General features: G+C 41.3%; 2 protein-coding genes across 2 annotated transcripts; one reads left to right on the forward strand and one right to left on the reverse strand.

The window, feature by feature from the left end:
• Positions 1 to 1,888: 1,888 nt before the first annotated feature.
• fkbp1aa (FKBP prolyl isomerase 1Aa) lies at positions 1,889 to 6,622 on the reverse strand. Its single transcript, XM_063905242.1, has 5 exons — positions 6,439 to 6,622; positions 6,296 to 6,343; positions 3,916 to 4,028; positions 3,355 to 3,527; positions 1,889 to 2,677 (listed from the first exon to the last, which is right to left on the reverse strand). The coding sequence occupies exons 1-4, from the start codon at positions 6,473 to 6,475 to the stop codon at positions 3,396 to 3,398; spliced, it is 330 nt and encodes a 109-aa protein (XP_063761312.1). The 5' UTR covers positions 6,476 to 6,622; the 3' UTR covers positions 1,889 to 2,677; positions 3,355 to 3,395.
• A 1,427-nt stretch (positions 6,623 to 8,049) lies between these two features.
• On the forward strand, positions 8,050 to 13,838 carry dazap2 (DAZ associated protein 2). The gene is made up of 4 exons (XM_063904899.1): positions 8,050 to 8,247; positions 10,487 to 10,605; positions 10,688 to 10,936; positions 11,577 to 13,838. Exons 1-4 carry the CDS (start codon positions 8,235 to 8,237, stop codon positions 11,703 to 11,705), a joined length of 510 nt encoding a protein of 169 aa, XP_063760969.1. The 5' UTR covers positions 8,050 to 8,234; the 3' UTR covers positions 11,706 to 13,838.
• The last annotated feature ends 1,697 nt before the right edge of the window (positions 13,839 to 15,535 follow it).

The following is a 15,535-nucleotide window of genomic DNA, read 5'->3' on the forward strand; positions in this document are numbered from 1 at the left end:
ACGGCTTCAATTTAAAAAAAAAATCCCAGTTCTGGATTTAGATTTAACCTCTGGGAGAAAATGTTTGCTTTATTTTATAGAAATGAATAGTTTGAAATGGAATGCTTCTGTATTTTCATCCTGTTTTTAAAAATTGGTAAAAGGGAAAAGAGTCGCGGTCTAAAAGCAGTCGTTCTTTATCTGACTTTAAAGGACTTTTCTTAAGAAAGCATGTGCATTGGAGGAGTTCCAATAAATGAAACACAACAGACTGTATTTATTGGACCCTGTTTGGAAATGTACCCTGAACTTTAAAACTGTTATTTTTCTCTAAAATCAGTAAAAAATAAGTCACTTTTTGGCGTAATTGCAATTTGACCCTCCAAATTCCACTAGAAGAAATATCTGTATTGTTTTGCGTTTTGCATCTTGCAGAAAAATGGGGCCATACCTGCATTTGGTGCACAATCCTATGTCCTACAATGACACTAAACTATGTCCAATCACAAATCCTATACCATACGTTTATAGGAATTGCAATATCAGTCAAAAATATCCAGTTTTCAAATCCTGAATTTACAAATGGGAGATAAAGCCAGCATCAGGATTGTGGATTTCCAGCTGGCCTTGATTGCACTTTGTGTCTAAAAATAAAGTGTTGATGTGAGAAGTGCATTAATATTTATACTGTGATTAAAATGCATTTCACTTCCTCTGAGACCCCCGTCTGCCCATCTGTCCACAGACTCATACTCATGCTTTTGGAGATGAGAGGGTCATTTTGTTGACTGAGTGTTTTAATACAGTGGTTTATTCTGTAACGTTACAGGAGCAGCTGCAGGACACCCCCCACCCCGCTCTCACTGAGCTGCAGCTATTATAATGATGGTCTGTTTGTGCAGCAACAAGTCCCTCTGTGTGTCCAATGAAATGCCTCCATTCTGACTACAGGTTCCCCCTTTATGTGCTGTGAGAGGAGGGTTTCCTGAAGCAGCTGAGGAAAGAAGAATATCTGCAAAAATGTAAAATAAAAAGTGTATTTTATTTACTGTTGAAGCAGCCCCTACAGTACTGTTTGAATCCTCCAGATTTTCAATTTGCTCCACGTCAGAGCGACTGCCCTCCCTTCATGTTCAAACAGCTGGATGTCATTTCATTTGCAAAAAACTCTGCTCTGTTATTATTGACTTATGTCCAGTTCAGGGAATATCAATCAAAAGGTGTTGGGTTATTTTTAAGATATCTCAAAAACATTTAGATTCTCCTCACAGTCTTACCTTACCTCACACCTTACTGACAACTGCATTTAAACTCCAACAGGCTGTCGATCAGCTGATCAAAAGTCTCAATCTGCCCCAAAACAAGGCTTTCATGTCCTTCTCATTCACACTGGTCTCTCGGTTCCTATTGGTTTTCCTGAATCTCGTCTTGTTTATGTCCAATCCAGAGAATATCCATCAAAATGTTTATTTATTGTGAACTTTTTTTTGACATAAAAATCACTTGTTCATTCCAGCATGTCCAATCTAGAAATGTTGACTTTTTGATGTTTCAAATAGAAATGAAGTGAAATATCTTTGGGTTGGGGGCCGAGAGGACAGTTCTAATCATAAATTAACCCCCGGAGGAATCGATAAAGACAGTATTTAATTGCAGCCCTAAATCTAATACATGTTGCTTTGTTATTTATCTGCCTCTTCACTTACCCGTCTCCGTGTGAAACTAGAGCTTTAATCAGGTTTTTCTCGACCTGAAAAAGCAATGATTAATAATAAGCAGAGTATTTCCTCTTCTGTCAGGACATAAGCTTCTGATTCCTTCGTGATTAAAGTGCATTCAGTGAGCACTAACGTCCTTTAATGTGCATTCTAAGGGTGAACAGTGAAGCACAGGGGACGGAGGAGGGGAGTTTGTGTTAAAATTACTCTTTTAATGTGTTTAGAGTAAAGACAGACCTTTACAACATCATCCACAGCGTACACACAACTCCTTCAAACAAAGATAACCACAAACCCAGAGACGTGCCGACAGGTCTCCGCGGGGAGCCCCCCATGCACCTTTATTTAAACCAGAGACCAAAACCTTCTGTTTATGCATCCAAAATAAGACGTTTCCCCGGGTGTTTTACGAGCCAGGACTGGATCCGTCCCGCTGTGAATATTAACTCTTATAAATTAAGAAACGATGCTGCAGGTCGGACAGAGACCTGCACGGCGATACTGTGCTTAATTCATAAACCCCTGGTTCACGACGTGTTCATTCTTTAGATTAAACCCAATAAAGTGATCACGCATCACAACGTTTCTTTTAAAAGTCCAAACCGGCGATCAATACAATTTGTAAAGGCCACGGAGCCACAGGAATGACACTGATTGAATATTTATGACACGTTTGATCTAAAACCTGCTCCTGGTGGCAGACACAATTTGTAAAGTCAGATAAAAAATAAAAAACATCACCATAAAAATACATAGCAGACAAAACACGGGGGTGGGGGGGTGGCCTATGACTTATTACTGAATGGAACCTAGAGAGGAGAACTGGAGGATAACGTTTTTAAAGCAAGTGACAGGAAACACGATGGCTTCTAGATGAGAGGAGAGTGAAGAGGTGAGGAGAGAGACACAGGTCCTATGCAGGGATCACGGGCAGGAATCATCCGCCCGCTTTCCTCCATGTTCCCGAGATAGGAGTCAACCTGCGGAGAGGAACGAGTGTCAGAGGAGACGGGAGGCACCAGAGAGCGAATATACGCAGGGAATGATCCAGAAGTCCAGAAAATAATATGTGTTTGTGCATTTACAAACGCATACAGAACAGGTGTCCTGTACAGAACTGCCCTGTGCCTCTCCTCAGGTCTCCTGCTGCTTTTATTTTCCCTGTGGTAAAAACCATATGGTGGTCTACTCCAACCACCACCTGTCTCCAATATATGCCATGACACCAGGTGCCCAAAGGCGCCTTCAAAATAAAAGCATGAAAAACTACTTTAAATAATAACGCATTTACTAGAAATGTATATATTTATTTGATACGTTATATTATATATTTTTGCACAGTTTTATTTCTCTTCTTAAGTTTACATTATACATCAAGTTATCATAATTTATCTATTACCTTTTTTAATGATCCTTTTTACAGCACATTTTTACCCAACTTCTTATTGTTTATATAATATTATATTCTATTTAGTTTGATCATTTTATTACTTTAGCTTCTTCTGTTCGGTTAGTTTTCTTTAAACTGTATTCAATTCTAAATGAAGCAACTGTCACAAAACCCACTTTGATAAAGAAAGTATTCTGGCTGTAATTTAAAGTTTTGTCTTCGCCGTATATGATGAACAGGAAGTAGGAACGATTCAAGCTAACTTACCCTGAAGATTTGAGTGGAATTAGACAAAATGAGAGCAGAGTTCAGGCTTCCAGGCCGATGAGCTCCACGTCGAAGGTGAGCGTGGCGTCGCCCGGGATGATGCCCGGGTGTCCTTTGCTGCCGTACGCAAAGTCCGGAGAGCAAATCAGCTTCGCCCGCTGACCCACACTCATCTGTGGAGGGGGGGGGGGATTATCAAGAGTTAATGTATTCCAATTACACATAAAAGCTTTTCCAAAACATTTAAAACAACACAAACTAATATTCTATTCAGCCAGCAACACACAGCTTTAACGACAATAACTCAAAATTGACTCAAATGAACAGCAGATTCATATTGAAAAAAGGACCTTGCCTTTTTGGTGCATAACAATGAACACAAGAAGATTAAATGAAAGGAGCTTTTTTTAGACAATACATGCAAGTCTGTTTAAAGATAAAGCTGCTGTTGCCAAATGAAGTTATGCCCACAGTAGCGAACATGACGTATGATTAACTGCACGATAAAGCATAAAACATATCCAGAAATACAGCTGTTTACAGTAAAAACCAGCTCCTTACCTGCGCTACTCCTTCCTCCCAGCCTCGGATCACCTCCTGGTGTCCAATCTTGAATTTGAACGGTTTCCCCCGGGTCCTCGAGGAGTCAAACACCTTCCCATCGGCCAGAGTGCCTGACAGAAAACACACATTTAATGCCATCAATTATCACCACTGGTGGCTTGAACTTTTACTCCACTATATTTATTTACTTTACAGATTAGGATTAATGAAGTTAAATATAATCTCCCTTTAAATCAGACTGTAGTTCACCTGCAGTAAATCCAGCAGCTACCCTGCAGTATACAAAGCATTCAAACTAGCTGCACCTTTACCAGCTCTGAGAACACTTTAATGATCAATCATTATAAAACATATCAGAGATATTATTCTGAAATGGACCAATCAGACAATGACTACTTTTACTGTCGCTACTTTAAGTACATTTAGAGGAGAGTACTTTCTACTTTCACTGGAGGAACATTTAGAATACTTTCACTGTGACAGAGTATTCCTACACTCTGGTACTTCTACTTTACTCAAGTACAAGACCTGAGTACTTCTACTTTACTCAAGTACAAGACCTGAGTACTTCTACTTTACTCAAGTACAAGACCTGAGTACTTCTACTTTACTCAAGTACAAGACCTGAGTACTTCTACTTTACTAAAGTACAATACCTGAGTACTTCTACTTTTACCCAAGTACAAGATCTGAGTACTTCTACTTTTACTGGAGTACAAGATCTGAGTACTTCTACTTTTACTCAAGTACAAGACTGAGTACTTCTACTTTACTCAAGTACAAGACCTGAGTACTTCTACTTTACTCAAGTACAAGATCTGAGTACTTCTACTTTACTCAAGTACAAGACCTGAGTACTTCTACTTTACTCAAGTACAAGACCTGAGTACTTGTACTTTACCCAAGTACAAGATCTGAGTACTTCTACTTTACTCGAGTACAAGACTGAGTACTTTACTTTTACTCAAGTACAAGATCTGAGTACTTGTAATTTACTCAAGTACAAGATCTGAGTACTTCTACTTTTACTCAAGTACAAGACCTGAGTACTTCTACTTTACTCAAGTACAAGACCTGAGTACTTCTACTTTACTCCAAGTACAAGATCTGAGTACTTCTACTTTTACTGAGTACAAGATCCTGAGTACTTCTACTTTACTCAGTACAAGACTGAGTATTGTATTACTCAAGTAAGATCTGAGTACTTCTACTTTACTCAAGTACAAGATCTGAGTACTTGTACTTTTACTCAAGAACAAGATCTAAGTACTTCTACTTTACTCAAGTACAAGACCTGAGTACTTCTACTTTACTCAAGTACAAGACCTGAGTACTTCTACTTTACTCAAGTACAAGATCTGAGTACTTCTACTTTACTCAAGAACAAGACCTGAGTAGTTCTACTTTACTCAAGTACAAGACCTGAGTACTTCTACTTTACCCAAGTACAAGATCTGAGTACTTCTACTTTTACTGGAGTACAAGATCTGAGTACTTCTACTTTTACTCAAGTACAAGATCTGAGTACTTCTACTTTACTCAAGTACAAGATCTGAGTACTTCTACTTTTACTCAAGTACAAGATCTGAGTACTTCTACTTTTACTCAAGTACAAGATCTGAGTACTTCTACTTTACTCAAGTACAAGACCTGAGTACTTGTACTTTCTCTGGAAAAGAAGTAGCTTAATAACGGTCACTGGGAGCTAGCGTTAGCGGGGTAGCATCATGGGGAGGGTTAGCTTCACGTTATAGGGGCTGACGGACAGCAGCTAACAGTTAGTCCACTAATGCTCCGGCCTTAAATAATAAAAGTACAATTATTTAAATGATTTAAATGTAAATTGTGAAATTCATGCACCAAGGCCCATCGATAGCATCAAGTTAGCTATCGTTAGCCTAACTGACAACAAGCAGTCTCTTAAACATGGTATTTAGCGTTAGCATCAATGCTAAGTAGCGTAAACCCAACTGACACAACAAGCAATGTTTCACATGGAATTCAGCTTCAGCATCGATGCTAGGTAGCCCAACTGACACAACACGCTGTTGGTTAAGATTGCATTTAGCGTTTGTGCCAATGCTAGCTTGCGTTAGCCCAACTGACACAACAAGCAATCTGCAAACATGGAATTGAGCGTTAGCGTCTATGCTAGGTAGCCCAACAGACACAACAAGCGGTTGGTTGAAATGGTATTCAGCGTTAGCATCAATGCTAACCAGCAAAAGCAAGCAGCTAGTTAGCTTTAATTGTTCCATACTTGTTCCTGAATTTAGCGCAATAAAACCAGACTTTCTGACCACTAAATATGAGCTTTTAACGTGCTCTCCTTTATCCTAAAAGCCCCGACATGTAGCGTGTTTCTCAGGTTTCTCACCGACGTAATGAACCACGACGCGCTGCCCCTTCTTCGGGAAGGTCCGTCCTGTAAATAAAGCACAATCAAAATAAAGCGAGTGAAATAATGCCAACACTCTGAGGGTGTATTATTATTGGTGGTAAACTGTAGACTATTCCCACCATCTCCCGGAGTTATGGTCTCAATCTCTACTCCCATGTTGGCTCTTCAATCTCTTCCCTTCCTCTTGACCTACAGGAAGCAGGAGGCAGGGGGGGGGGGTCCAATTCATGGAGAGATGTCATGTTGGAAATGAATAGTTTTATTAGTGTGCAGATGTTTTTGTATATTTTAGTTTTCCTTTTATATTTTTGGACATTTCTAGTTATTTGTTTAACTCTATGTATTGATAATATATGAGACAGTGTTCTTTTAACTTCTTATAGAATAGAATGACTTTATTGATTCTATTCTATAAGAAGCTGAAAGAATCTTAATAACTCGTTCTTATACACTTTGTATTCTCTCTGTTTTCTGTTTTTGGACATTTATACCTGATTCTTTAGTTTATATATTTGTATTCTATGTTCTTACATTTTCCCCACATTTTTACACAACTTGTTTATATATATGTTTTATTTATTATTTAGTAGACATTTTTCGTTTAACTTCTTATGTGTATATACATTTTATTATCTTTCTGATATTTTTATGGAAATGTTAATCTAACTTCTTTAGTTTATATAGTATGTTATTATATTTTCTTACATGTTTTGCACACTTTAACTGAAATCTCATCCAATTTCAATCACAACACTGCACATATTTTATTTTAATTTGATTATTTTAAGTACGTGGGAATAATATACTGCTTAAACCACTGGCTGTTGCAGGCTCACCTGTAAGGGACTCAACAATACAGAATTTACTGAATACATTTAGTTGATAAACACATTAATGCATCAATAATTACAATGAAAACATACCATAGATATTATTCTGAAATGGACCCATCTGCACAATGACTACTTTCCTGTCGCTACTTTAAGAAGATTTGAATGCCAATAGTTTTTTGTTTTACCTGAGTAACATTTTGAATGCACGTATTCTTACACTCTGCTACTTCTAGTTTTGCTCAAGATCCGAGTACTTTTTCCACCTCTAAAAATAAATACTTATATATAGGCTCTTATCTTTTTGTGTTATATGTTCTTTTATATTCGCACTGTGGGACTGCCAGAAACGGTACTTCAATGTTCTGTATGTATAACACATGTGGAGACTTTGACAGTAAAGTGTCTGTTTATCTGCCTGTCTGTCTGCCTGCCTGTCTGCCTGCCTGCCTGCCTGCCTGCCTGCCTGCCTGCCTGCCTGCCTGCCTGTTTATCTATCTGCCTGTCTGTCTGCCTGCCTGCCTGCCTGCCTGCCTGCCTGCCTCCTGTCTGTCTGTCTGTCTGCCTGCCTGCCTGCCTGCCTGCCTGCCTGCCTCCTGTCTGCCTGCCTGCCTGTCTGCCTGCCTGCCTGCCTGCCTGCCTCCTGCCTGCTGCCTGCCTGCCTGCCTGCCTGCCTGCCTGCCTGCCTGCCTGTTTATCTATCTGCCTGTCTGCCTGCCTGCCTGCCTGCCTGCCTGCCTGCCTGCCTGTCTGCCTGCCTGTCTGCCTGCCTGCCTGCCTGCCTGCCTGCCTGCCTGCCTGCCTGCCTGCCTGCCTGCCTGTCTGTCTGCCTGCCTGCCTGTTTATCTATCCATCTATCTATCGGCAGGGTGCGCTCGCGGTTATAAAACAGCGCGTTACGTCACACCAAAGATACAGAACGTGCTTACGTCACCACTTCCACAACAACAAGAAGAAGCTGAAAAACAAGGAAGTGAAGGAAAGAAGCAGCCGTAAGGTTTTTAAAGGCCGTGACAGATATATATGAACGCGGAGCTCCTCCTTTAATTCTGATATTCCTCCAGCCTCCGGATCATCACAGAACAATGAACAACAAAGGTATGTGTTCCACACCTCGTGTTGATATGTATAGTCCGTTTTCCGTTTGTTTCGGCCTGAAGATATTTACCGGAGATGGAGCTAATGTGGCTAACGGACATTAGCTCCGTTCTAATGACAATAAACGGACATTTTCCGGATAAATATAAAGCACACGGGTCGATTGCGGGCGTCTAATTTGCTATAAAATGCTGTGTATGCTTATAATACACGGATAGATTCACTGTCACCGTTTTATCACCATAGTAATGGTGGCCAGGTCACATATTTTCAGTTAGCTTAGCATCACGAGCTATCATGATTTTTACTGTTGAAAGAGCGCTGGCTGTTGAAGCAGATTTATAAAAAAGACCGTAGTGGCCACGCGGCGCTACTGCAGCTGCCGTGACGTCATTTTGGCCCAAAAACTGGAATTCTCTTCCAAGTACAAACAGAAACTAAGTAGGGGCAGGTTAGACAAACATAATGACTATTTAGCATTAATGAAGAATACGTATTTTGTTTTCAGACAAGATTTAAATATACAAAATAACAATACAAAGAAGTTCACATTAGAGGTAGAAGAAAAGAGTGAATAAATAATATAAAAGTACATAGTCATATTTCCCATTTAAATATGTGTAAAAACCACACATTATATTATTTTAGATTGCTTTTTTAATGGCATTTTTGTTACTATCCCATTATATTGGTTTAATTATTGGTAAACATGTTAAGCATTTGGCTTGGAATCAGCCCATTTCTTTTTATGGATATACGATTTCCCTAAAAATAAAAAACTGTAAATCTGCGTCCATAATATCATCTTTTAAAGTCAAAATGTCCCTATCCCTGTACTTTTTTATTCTAAAAAACCAAACAAAATTCTCTCTCAGTGCGCATGCTCAGTAAGCAAAAGGCCCAGGATCATCCGGGTACTTTCTGTATCTACAGTCGCTCTAATTTGGGCTTCATGCGCTTCTGAGCAGCTCTCGTAGGAATGAACGGAGGATCCACTTCTCTTTATACATCCATGGTTTAGATGCATGGGAATCTAGCTAATCCGTGTCCATCATTTTAATAACACTCCGTTATTTTGGTGCAGCTGCCCAAACGGTGTGTGTCTGAATGCATGGCTCTGCTCATCGCACCGCCGGCTCACTCTTTGTCTGCGGGTATTTTCTGCTCGGATCTTTTGTTGCCGTTGGTTTCCAAGCGGCTCCTGTAGGCCTGAAACTAACGATTATTCTCCCTATCGATTGTTTCCTTGAATAATGCTTTGTTTAGCTAATGTCAGCAAATACCACAACATGCTCATCGGTGGAGCTCATCGTGCTGCCTTCAAGGTCTGTTTTTGTCCGATAGAAATACAAAGGAAATTACAGACACTTTTGGGAAAACGAAACCAAATCATTTTTGCGTTTCTGCTGAAAAACATTTCACCTATAGCGTTAGTATGTGATTAATTCGGCTGCACTCAGGTGTGTTCATGTTTTCCATGATGCATGTATGTGTGTTTCAGTGGATTCTTAACCACAGGCCCTGATATAAACACTATTGCTGTACTTTGTTCGGACATTTGTTATGTCATTATAGCAGAGCCGCAACTAAATCCTGATTGGTCGATTCATCTGCACGTATTTTGATCATATATGAATCATTTTACTTTTAGCTAAAAAAACCCAATATTAGCTGTTTAAATCTTCTGCTTTTCGTTATCCTAAATGATTATACACTCAATATTTAGGGATTTTAAACAACATATAATATAGGATATTTTACAAAACATGTATATAATTAATTGGCTGCAATACTACATTATATTTTGGTGTCTCAAACATCACCCAGGGCCCTTTTAATCTCTTGAGTATAACATTAATTTGACTTTCTTGTGGCATTTGAATTAACACTATCAGCCCACAATCACTACTGTACTCTCTACGTGTCACTGCCCCCGACATTTTAATATCAAGATAGCTTAATTACGCCTGGATCTGTGGTAATACTCTTTGTTTCTCCTCAGAAAGATTAGAATAACTGTCCCAACATATACGACGGAGGATATTCTGAGAAACATTTAACCTAAATTCTTCTTTTGTTTTGTCACAATTTCCCAACACAGCACCATACAACACAGCCACTCACCCAGGGGTGTGTGTGTGTGTGTGTCAATCACCCAGGGGTGTGTGTGTGTCAATCACCCAGGGGTGTGTGTGTCAGACCCTGTTGAACTCTAACCTGTATCTAATGTTGTTTGCAGGTTCATATCCTCAGCAGTCTGTGTACCCTCAGCAGAGCTCTGCACCTGTATACCCTCCTGCTATGCAAATGTCTCCTCAGGCTCCTCCTTACACAGACACCCCCCCTGCATATTCTGAGGTAATATTACACATGTATCCCATCATAACACACTACATTCTGTGCTCAGTTCTTCTAATCCATTTCTCTGGTCTGCCTGCAGATATACCAGCCCAGATATGTGCTTCCACATCAGGTGCCCGGCCAGGTGGCGCAGATGTCCTCTCACTACCCCGGCGCTCAGATGTTTATGCCCATGCAGCCACATATGCAGGTCGGGCAGATGGGCCAGAACGTCCCCATGGCTTACTACCCTATGGGAGCCATGTACCCCCCTGGCTCTACAGTGATGGTGGAGGGAGGCTATGATGCTGGTGCTCGATTCACAGCAAGCAGTGGTGTCTCCATCCCAGTGAGTAACACACAGCTCTGTTATTTAAAGTAACCCTGATGCACTCTCACTTTTCCTGATGACATTTACCTGAGACACCTATATCCCTCACAGATTCCCTCAGTAATGTAAAACTGAAATATCTTATTTATATTCCACAATATGATGATTAGTGTTGTGTCAAAAAAACTGATTTAAAAGCTCAAGACCTTCAGCCTTTAGAGGAGACGGCCTTTCCCTGAGCTCTGAACAGTTTGTTCTCCTGGATGAGGGAGGCGTCTCGTAGTTTGCTTTCTGAGGTTGAGCAATAGTTTATAACTGTCTTCACATTGTTCCTAAAGGTCACTGTGCAACCACTTTAAGGACTTAGGAACACTAGAACAGCGAGGCTAACGTGGCGATCAGTCCCTCCAAAACCTTTTACCTTTCTTTATCTTCCTCACGGACTCTTCTGTTTACTTCCCAACAGAGTGACATCCCTATGGCTCCTATTGGCTAGCACTCCACACATATTGTACGTGATAGGCTTAAGGGGTGGGACATCTCTAGGCGGTTGACCAATCAGAGCTGAGAAGAGCCCAGCCACCAAACGACTGCAGATAGGTTCTTATTGATATGTGTTTCCCAATAATGATGTCTGTTCTCCCCCCCCCCTCTCCAGCCCCCCCCTCCTGGACACCCCCCCAATGCCGCTCAGCTGGCTGCCATGCAGGGGGCCAACGTCGTAATGACACAGCGCAAGAACAACTTCTTCCTGGGTGGATCCAGTGGAGGTTATACCATCTGGTAACACCGACTCCTACATGCCTAAACCGAGCCTCCCCCCCGACCCAATTGATGCCCCCGTTCTCTCCCCAACCCCCAACCCCCCCCCCCCCCCCATATGCCTCCCTCTTCAGGCTGCTTGGCCATGCCACAATACTGATATCACCTAACGGAATGTAATATGTAGAGCCCTCAGAAAGGTACAGTACTCCACTTCACCGAGAGACCACCGACAGCCGGGGGACGACTGCCGCTCGATTCCAACGCCGTAGATTTCATTCCATGATGCTCGTGAGTCCGCCCCCCCCCCCTCCCCCTCGTTCCAGAGCGGACTCTCTCAGGCGTCTGTTTCCTCCGGTCGAACGGATCCCAAATCACAGCGAGGTGTCCGTGTGTTCCAGACACTGAAATATCAGACGTCACATAGTTTAGCTGCTTTATGGTGAAAGTGAAATGCAGTTACAGAGTTGCACTTAATGCACAAAAAAAATCCATTTGTCTTTTTTTTGAAAACTTCTAGTGTAGTTTAATGAATAAATGTGTAATAGTTACATGTAAATACCAGTCTGAGGAAAATACATCTCTACTATACCACAAAAAAACCCAGCGTCCGGGATGCTGTTAGCTAGAATCGTGTTGTCTTCGCACAATATCCAAAACATCTCCGCTAAATTTTTCCTCCATCTGATGGACTGTAAGGGTTAGTCCCTTGTAAATTATTTAAATTAAGCAACAGATTAAAGCTAAAGATTTCATGCAATATCCAAAGTGGTTTACTGTACCTTGTTGGGCGATTTGTAGATGACCATAGTCGAGTGCCAAAGAGCACCGGGGATAGCCCCACATTAACTTCAGTAAACTTAAAGGAAAGAAATTCAAAGTCAATCCAAGAGAAGACGAGCGGGACGGCTGGTTGGTGTAACATGTTAGCTTTTCTTTGTCTCCTGTTTCTATTTCACAGTCGGATACCCAGAGTTTATACACTAAATGTTTTTATTGTACAGACTTCAACACCCTCCCCCCCCCACTGTTGTTTCTCATTTTAAAGTATTTATTCACGTGTGATAGCATTAGTTTCTTGTCAAAGCTCGAGGAGACTTTAATAAATATTTCAATGTTTCTTTTATTTCCTTCTTTACATTTCCATTAATGTTTAGCCGCCGGACATCTGACTGACGTTTGGTTGTGATTAAAAATTTAGAAAACGTCACAATTTAAAAGCAAACGTATCGTAGAGTCAGCAGCACTGAGACCCTCAGACGGGCCCTCAGGCGGACCCCCTAGGCGGCCGCTGTGTGACCTCACTCTAAGTGAATGAATCACTCCTTAAGTTGTGTACTTTTTGCACCTTGCTATGTAAACCCTTTGTATCTGAGACGCTCTGCAGAGTAATCGGAGAGGCTGCAGATGAGGGGCGACTCTCTTTTTTTAATCCATGACTTTTTAAAGAAAGCTGTGATTTCTGAGCACCTGTCGACTCGAGTCCATCAGTGTGTTAGACGGCATCTTCTCCGAGACATTTCTGTGCTGCTAATTAAACTCCTAGACTCTTTGCGTGCTGCTGCAGAACTTCAGTCTCTGAGATGCGTTCAGGAATCTTGATTTTGGTGTGTGCTAGCGTCTGTGTCACTGGGTATCCGACACAGTGGATCAGGTTTTAACAGCTGTGGCCGCCAGGAAACAAAGTCTGCACGGCGACAGCTCCGAGATTTGGGTGCTCAGTGAGAGCGAGCAGCTGTCTGCACACGTGCTCCATCCTCTGAAATCACACACACCTCCACACGTGTGTTTTGGATGAAAGGCCGCAGCTGCTAAAACTGAGAGGTTGTTCCCTGCTCTGATTGTGTGTACAGCAGCAATATGAAGTCCTGTGAAGCCAACAGTAGAACCAGCCAGCAGACGGGTTCCTCTCTGTCCAAGGACGATGGGCCTTTAGAAGTTCAGGGATTCCTCTTTACAACATTTTGTAGACGTGTGTACCAAAGTGACCCGTGACACTCTGGTACACATTCTATCTTTTAAGATTACTAAAGGAGAGACGAGCGTCAAGAGGTGGAAATACTTTGAGGAACAAAAAAGATCTTAGGTGCACTTAACTTTTTTATACTAAACTTCAAATCTAAAAGTTTAGAATAAAGGTTATTTTGGAAATTTGAAATGCTGCATGTTTGTTTTGATTTTATTTACATATATATAAATATATATACACGCCGCTGTGTCAGAAGGGCCGTGTGAACCCGAGAACACCTGCAGGGTTACTCTGCTGTGGTTCTAGTTTGAGGGTCTCCGGGCGAAGCATCCCCCGTTTCAGAGGAAGCTTCCCCCCCGGCCCGGCCTTCAAACCAAAATCCCTGCAGATCTTTGTCATAAATACCTTAGTTTAGTCAACTGTATGAAAGAATCAATAACCACAGTACTGTCACTTTGATATAAAAGGTATTGAGTCAAATATGGATGTGTATTTTTGTCAAACCACAATTATTTTACACTCTGTTATAAAATAGTGAGAGGTGTCCTCAAAGGGCGGGTGATGGGTTTAAAGTGTCCAAAGTCACTTTGATGAGATCTAGAGAAGCTGGAATCCAGATCTGAGGCTGAAACATCATCAGAAGTTCTGAATAGATTTTGAAAACAGCAGGTTTTTCCTCTGCAGATGCTTTTGAAAGTGTTTGCCAGGAGTCTACAACATGCTGTCAGCTAAACGACTCAAAAGACGATTGACGGTAAACGGACTGTACTTATACATCTTTCTCAGGTCTCCTCGACCCCTCAAAGCTCCAAGAGTCATTCACCTCTCAGTCAAGCAGAGCAGCACCACTTGCTCAAGGGAAGCTAACACTCACACACACTCACACACTGTTGGTCATCTGGAGCATCTCAGGGTTCAGTATCTTTCCCAAGGATGCAATTTAAAGTCCTAGCGTTCGTCGTTGCTTCAGAGTTAGGATTGTGTGTTCATGATATATTTTGCTGACCTTTCCAAAGGCTTTATTTGGTAAAATGAGACATGTGTTCTGATTGGTCTAGAGCAGGGGACCCCGTGCAAACTACATTTTTATAACTCTGAGATGCATATTAAATTTGGCCTCCAGGCGAATAATCTTAGGACGGCTCAACGCGCCGTACTTTGTTCTGGTTCATACAGATCTATAGATATATGTGGAGGTTGCTCATTTCCAGTGATGTGTAGAAAGGGATCAATGCTGTGTGAATGAAATGGGGTTGTGTTTTTACCTCATATGCCAATTCATCTCTAATAAGAAACTGGATTCGTGTTAGTGAGTTAATTCTCCGTAAAAAAAACCTTTCAAAACAAAACCACCAAAAGATCCTTCGAGGACCCTCTGCAGGAACCCTGAAGACCCCCGCAGGAGCCGCAGACTGATGACCCGTCGTCCTAATTTTGAAATCCGGTACGGACAATCTTTGGGCAGGTACCTAACACATCAGACTTGTTTTGAATCACAAAATATCACATTTATATCAACCGTCTAAGTCAGGATTTTGGGGGAAAATTTGAAAGGGGAGCTTTTTTTTTCATCCTGAAATATATTTAAAACTGGGTGCAAATCTGACATTTTCAGCTGATGATTTCACAACTAAATAATAAAAGGATGTGGAGGCGCCTTTCACAACACTGAGGACACCGCGGATTCATTAAATCGTCTTAAATATGTTTTTGTAGGTTTGGACTTCATTGAGCTGCTTCTTCCATTTGAAACCGTGATGTTGATGTGTTGTGCTGCAGAGACAGAGAGGTGGAAACATCACACGGTAAATGTCTCTCGTCCAAAACACGTTTTATTGTCTTCCTTTTTTATCTCCAAAGAGGGAAGCCGTCAGTAACGCAGAATA

The sequence above is a fragment of the Eleginops maclovinus genome, chromosome 1 (assembly GCF_036324505.1).
Source record: "Eleginops maclovinus isolate JMC-PN-2008 ecotype Puerto Natales chromosome 1, JC_Emac_rtc_rv5, whole genome shotgun sequence".
NCBI lineage: Eukaryota > Metazoa > Chordata > Actinopteri > Perciformes > Eleginopidae > Eleginops > Eleginops maclovinus.

Excerpts from the sequence above, each read along its gene's own strand:
- fkbp1aa (XM_063905242.1), bottom strand. The coding sequence starts at position 6,475 with ATGGGAGTAGAGATTGAGACCATAACTCCGGGAGATG. Across the intron at positions 4,029-6,295 it reads CGTCGTGGTTCATTACGTCG|GCACTCTGGCCGATGGGAAG; the intron begins GTGAGAAACCTG and ends GTTTTCTGTCAG. Across the intron at positions 3,528-3,915 it reads GGGAGGAAGGAGTAGCGCAG|ATGAGTGTGGGTCAGCGGGC; the intron begins GTAAGGAGCTGG and ends CCCCCTCCACAG.
- dazap2 (XM_063904899.1), top strand. Across the intron at positions 10,606-10,687 it reads CCCCCCCTGCATATTCTGAG|ATATACCAGCCCAGATATGT; the intron begins GTAATATTACAC and ends GTCTGCCTGCAG. Across the intron at positions 10,937-11,576 it reads GCAGTGGTGTCTCCATCCCA|CCCCCCCCTCCTGGACACCC; the intron begins GTGAGTAACACA and ends CCCCCTCTCCAG.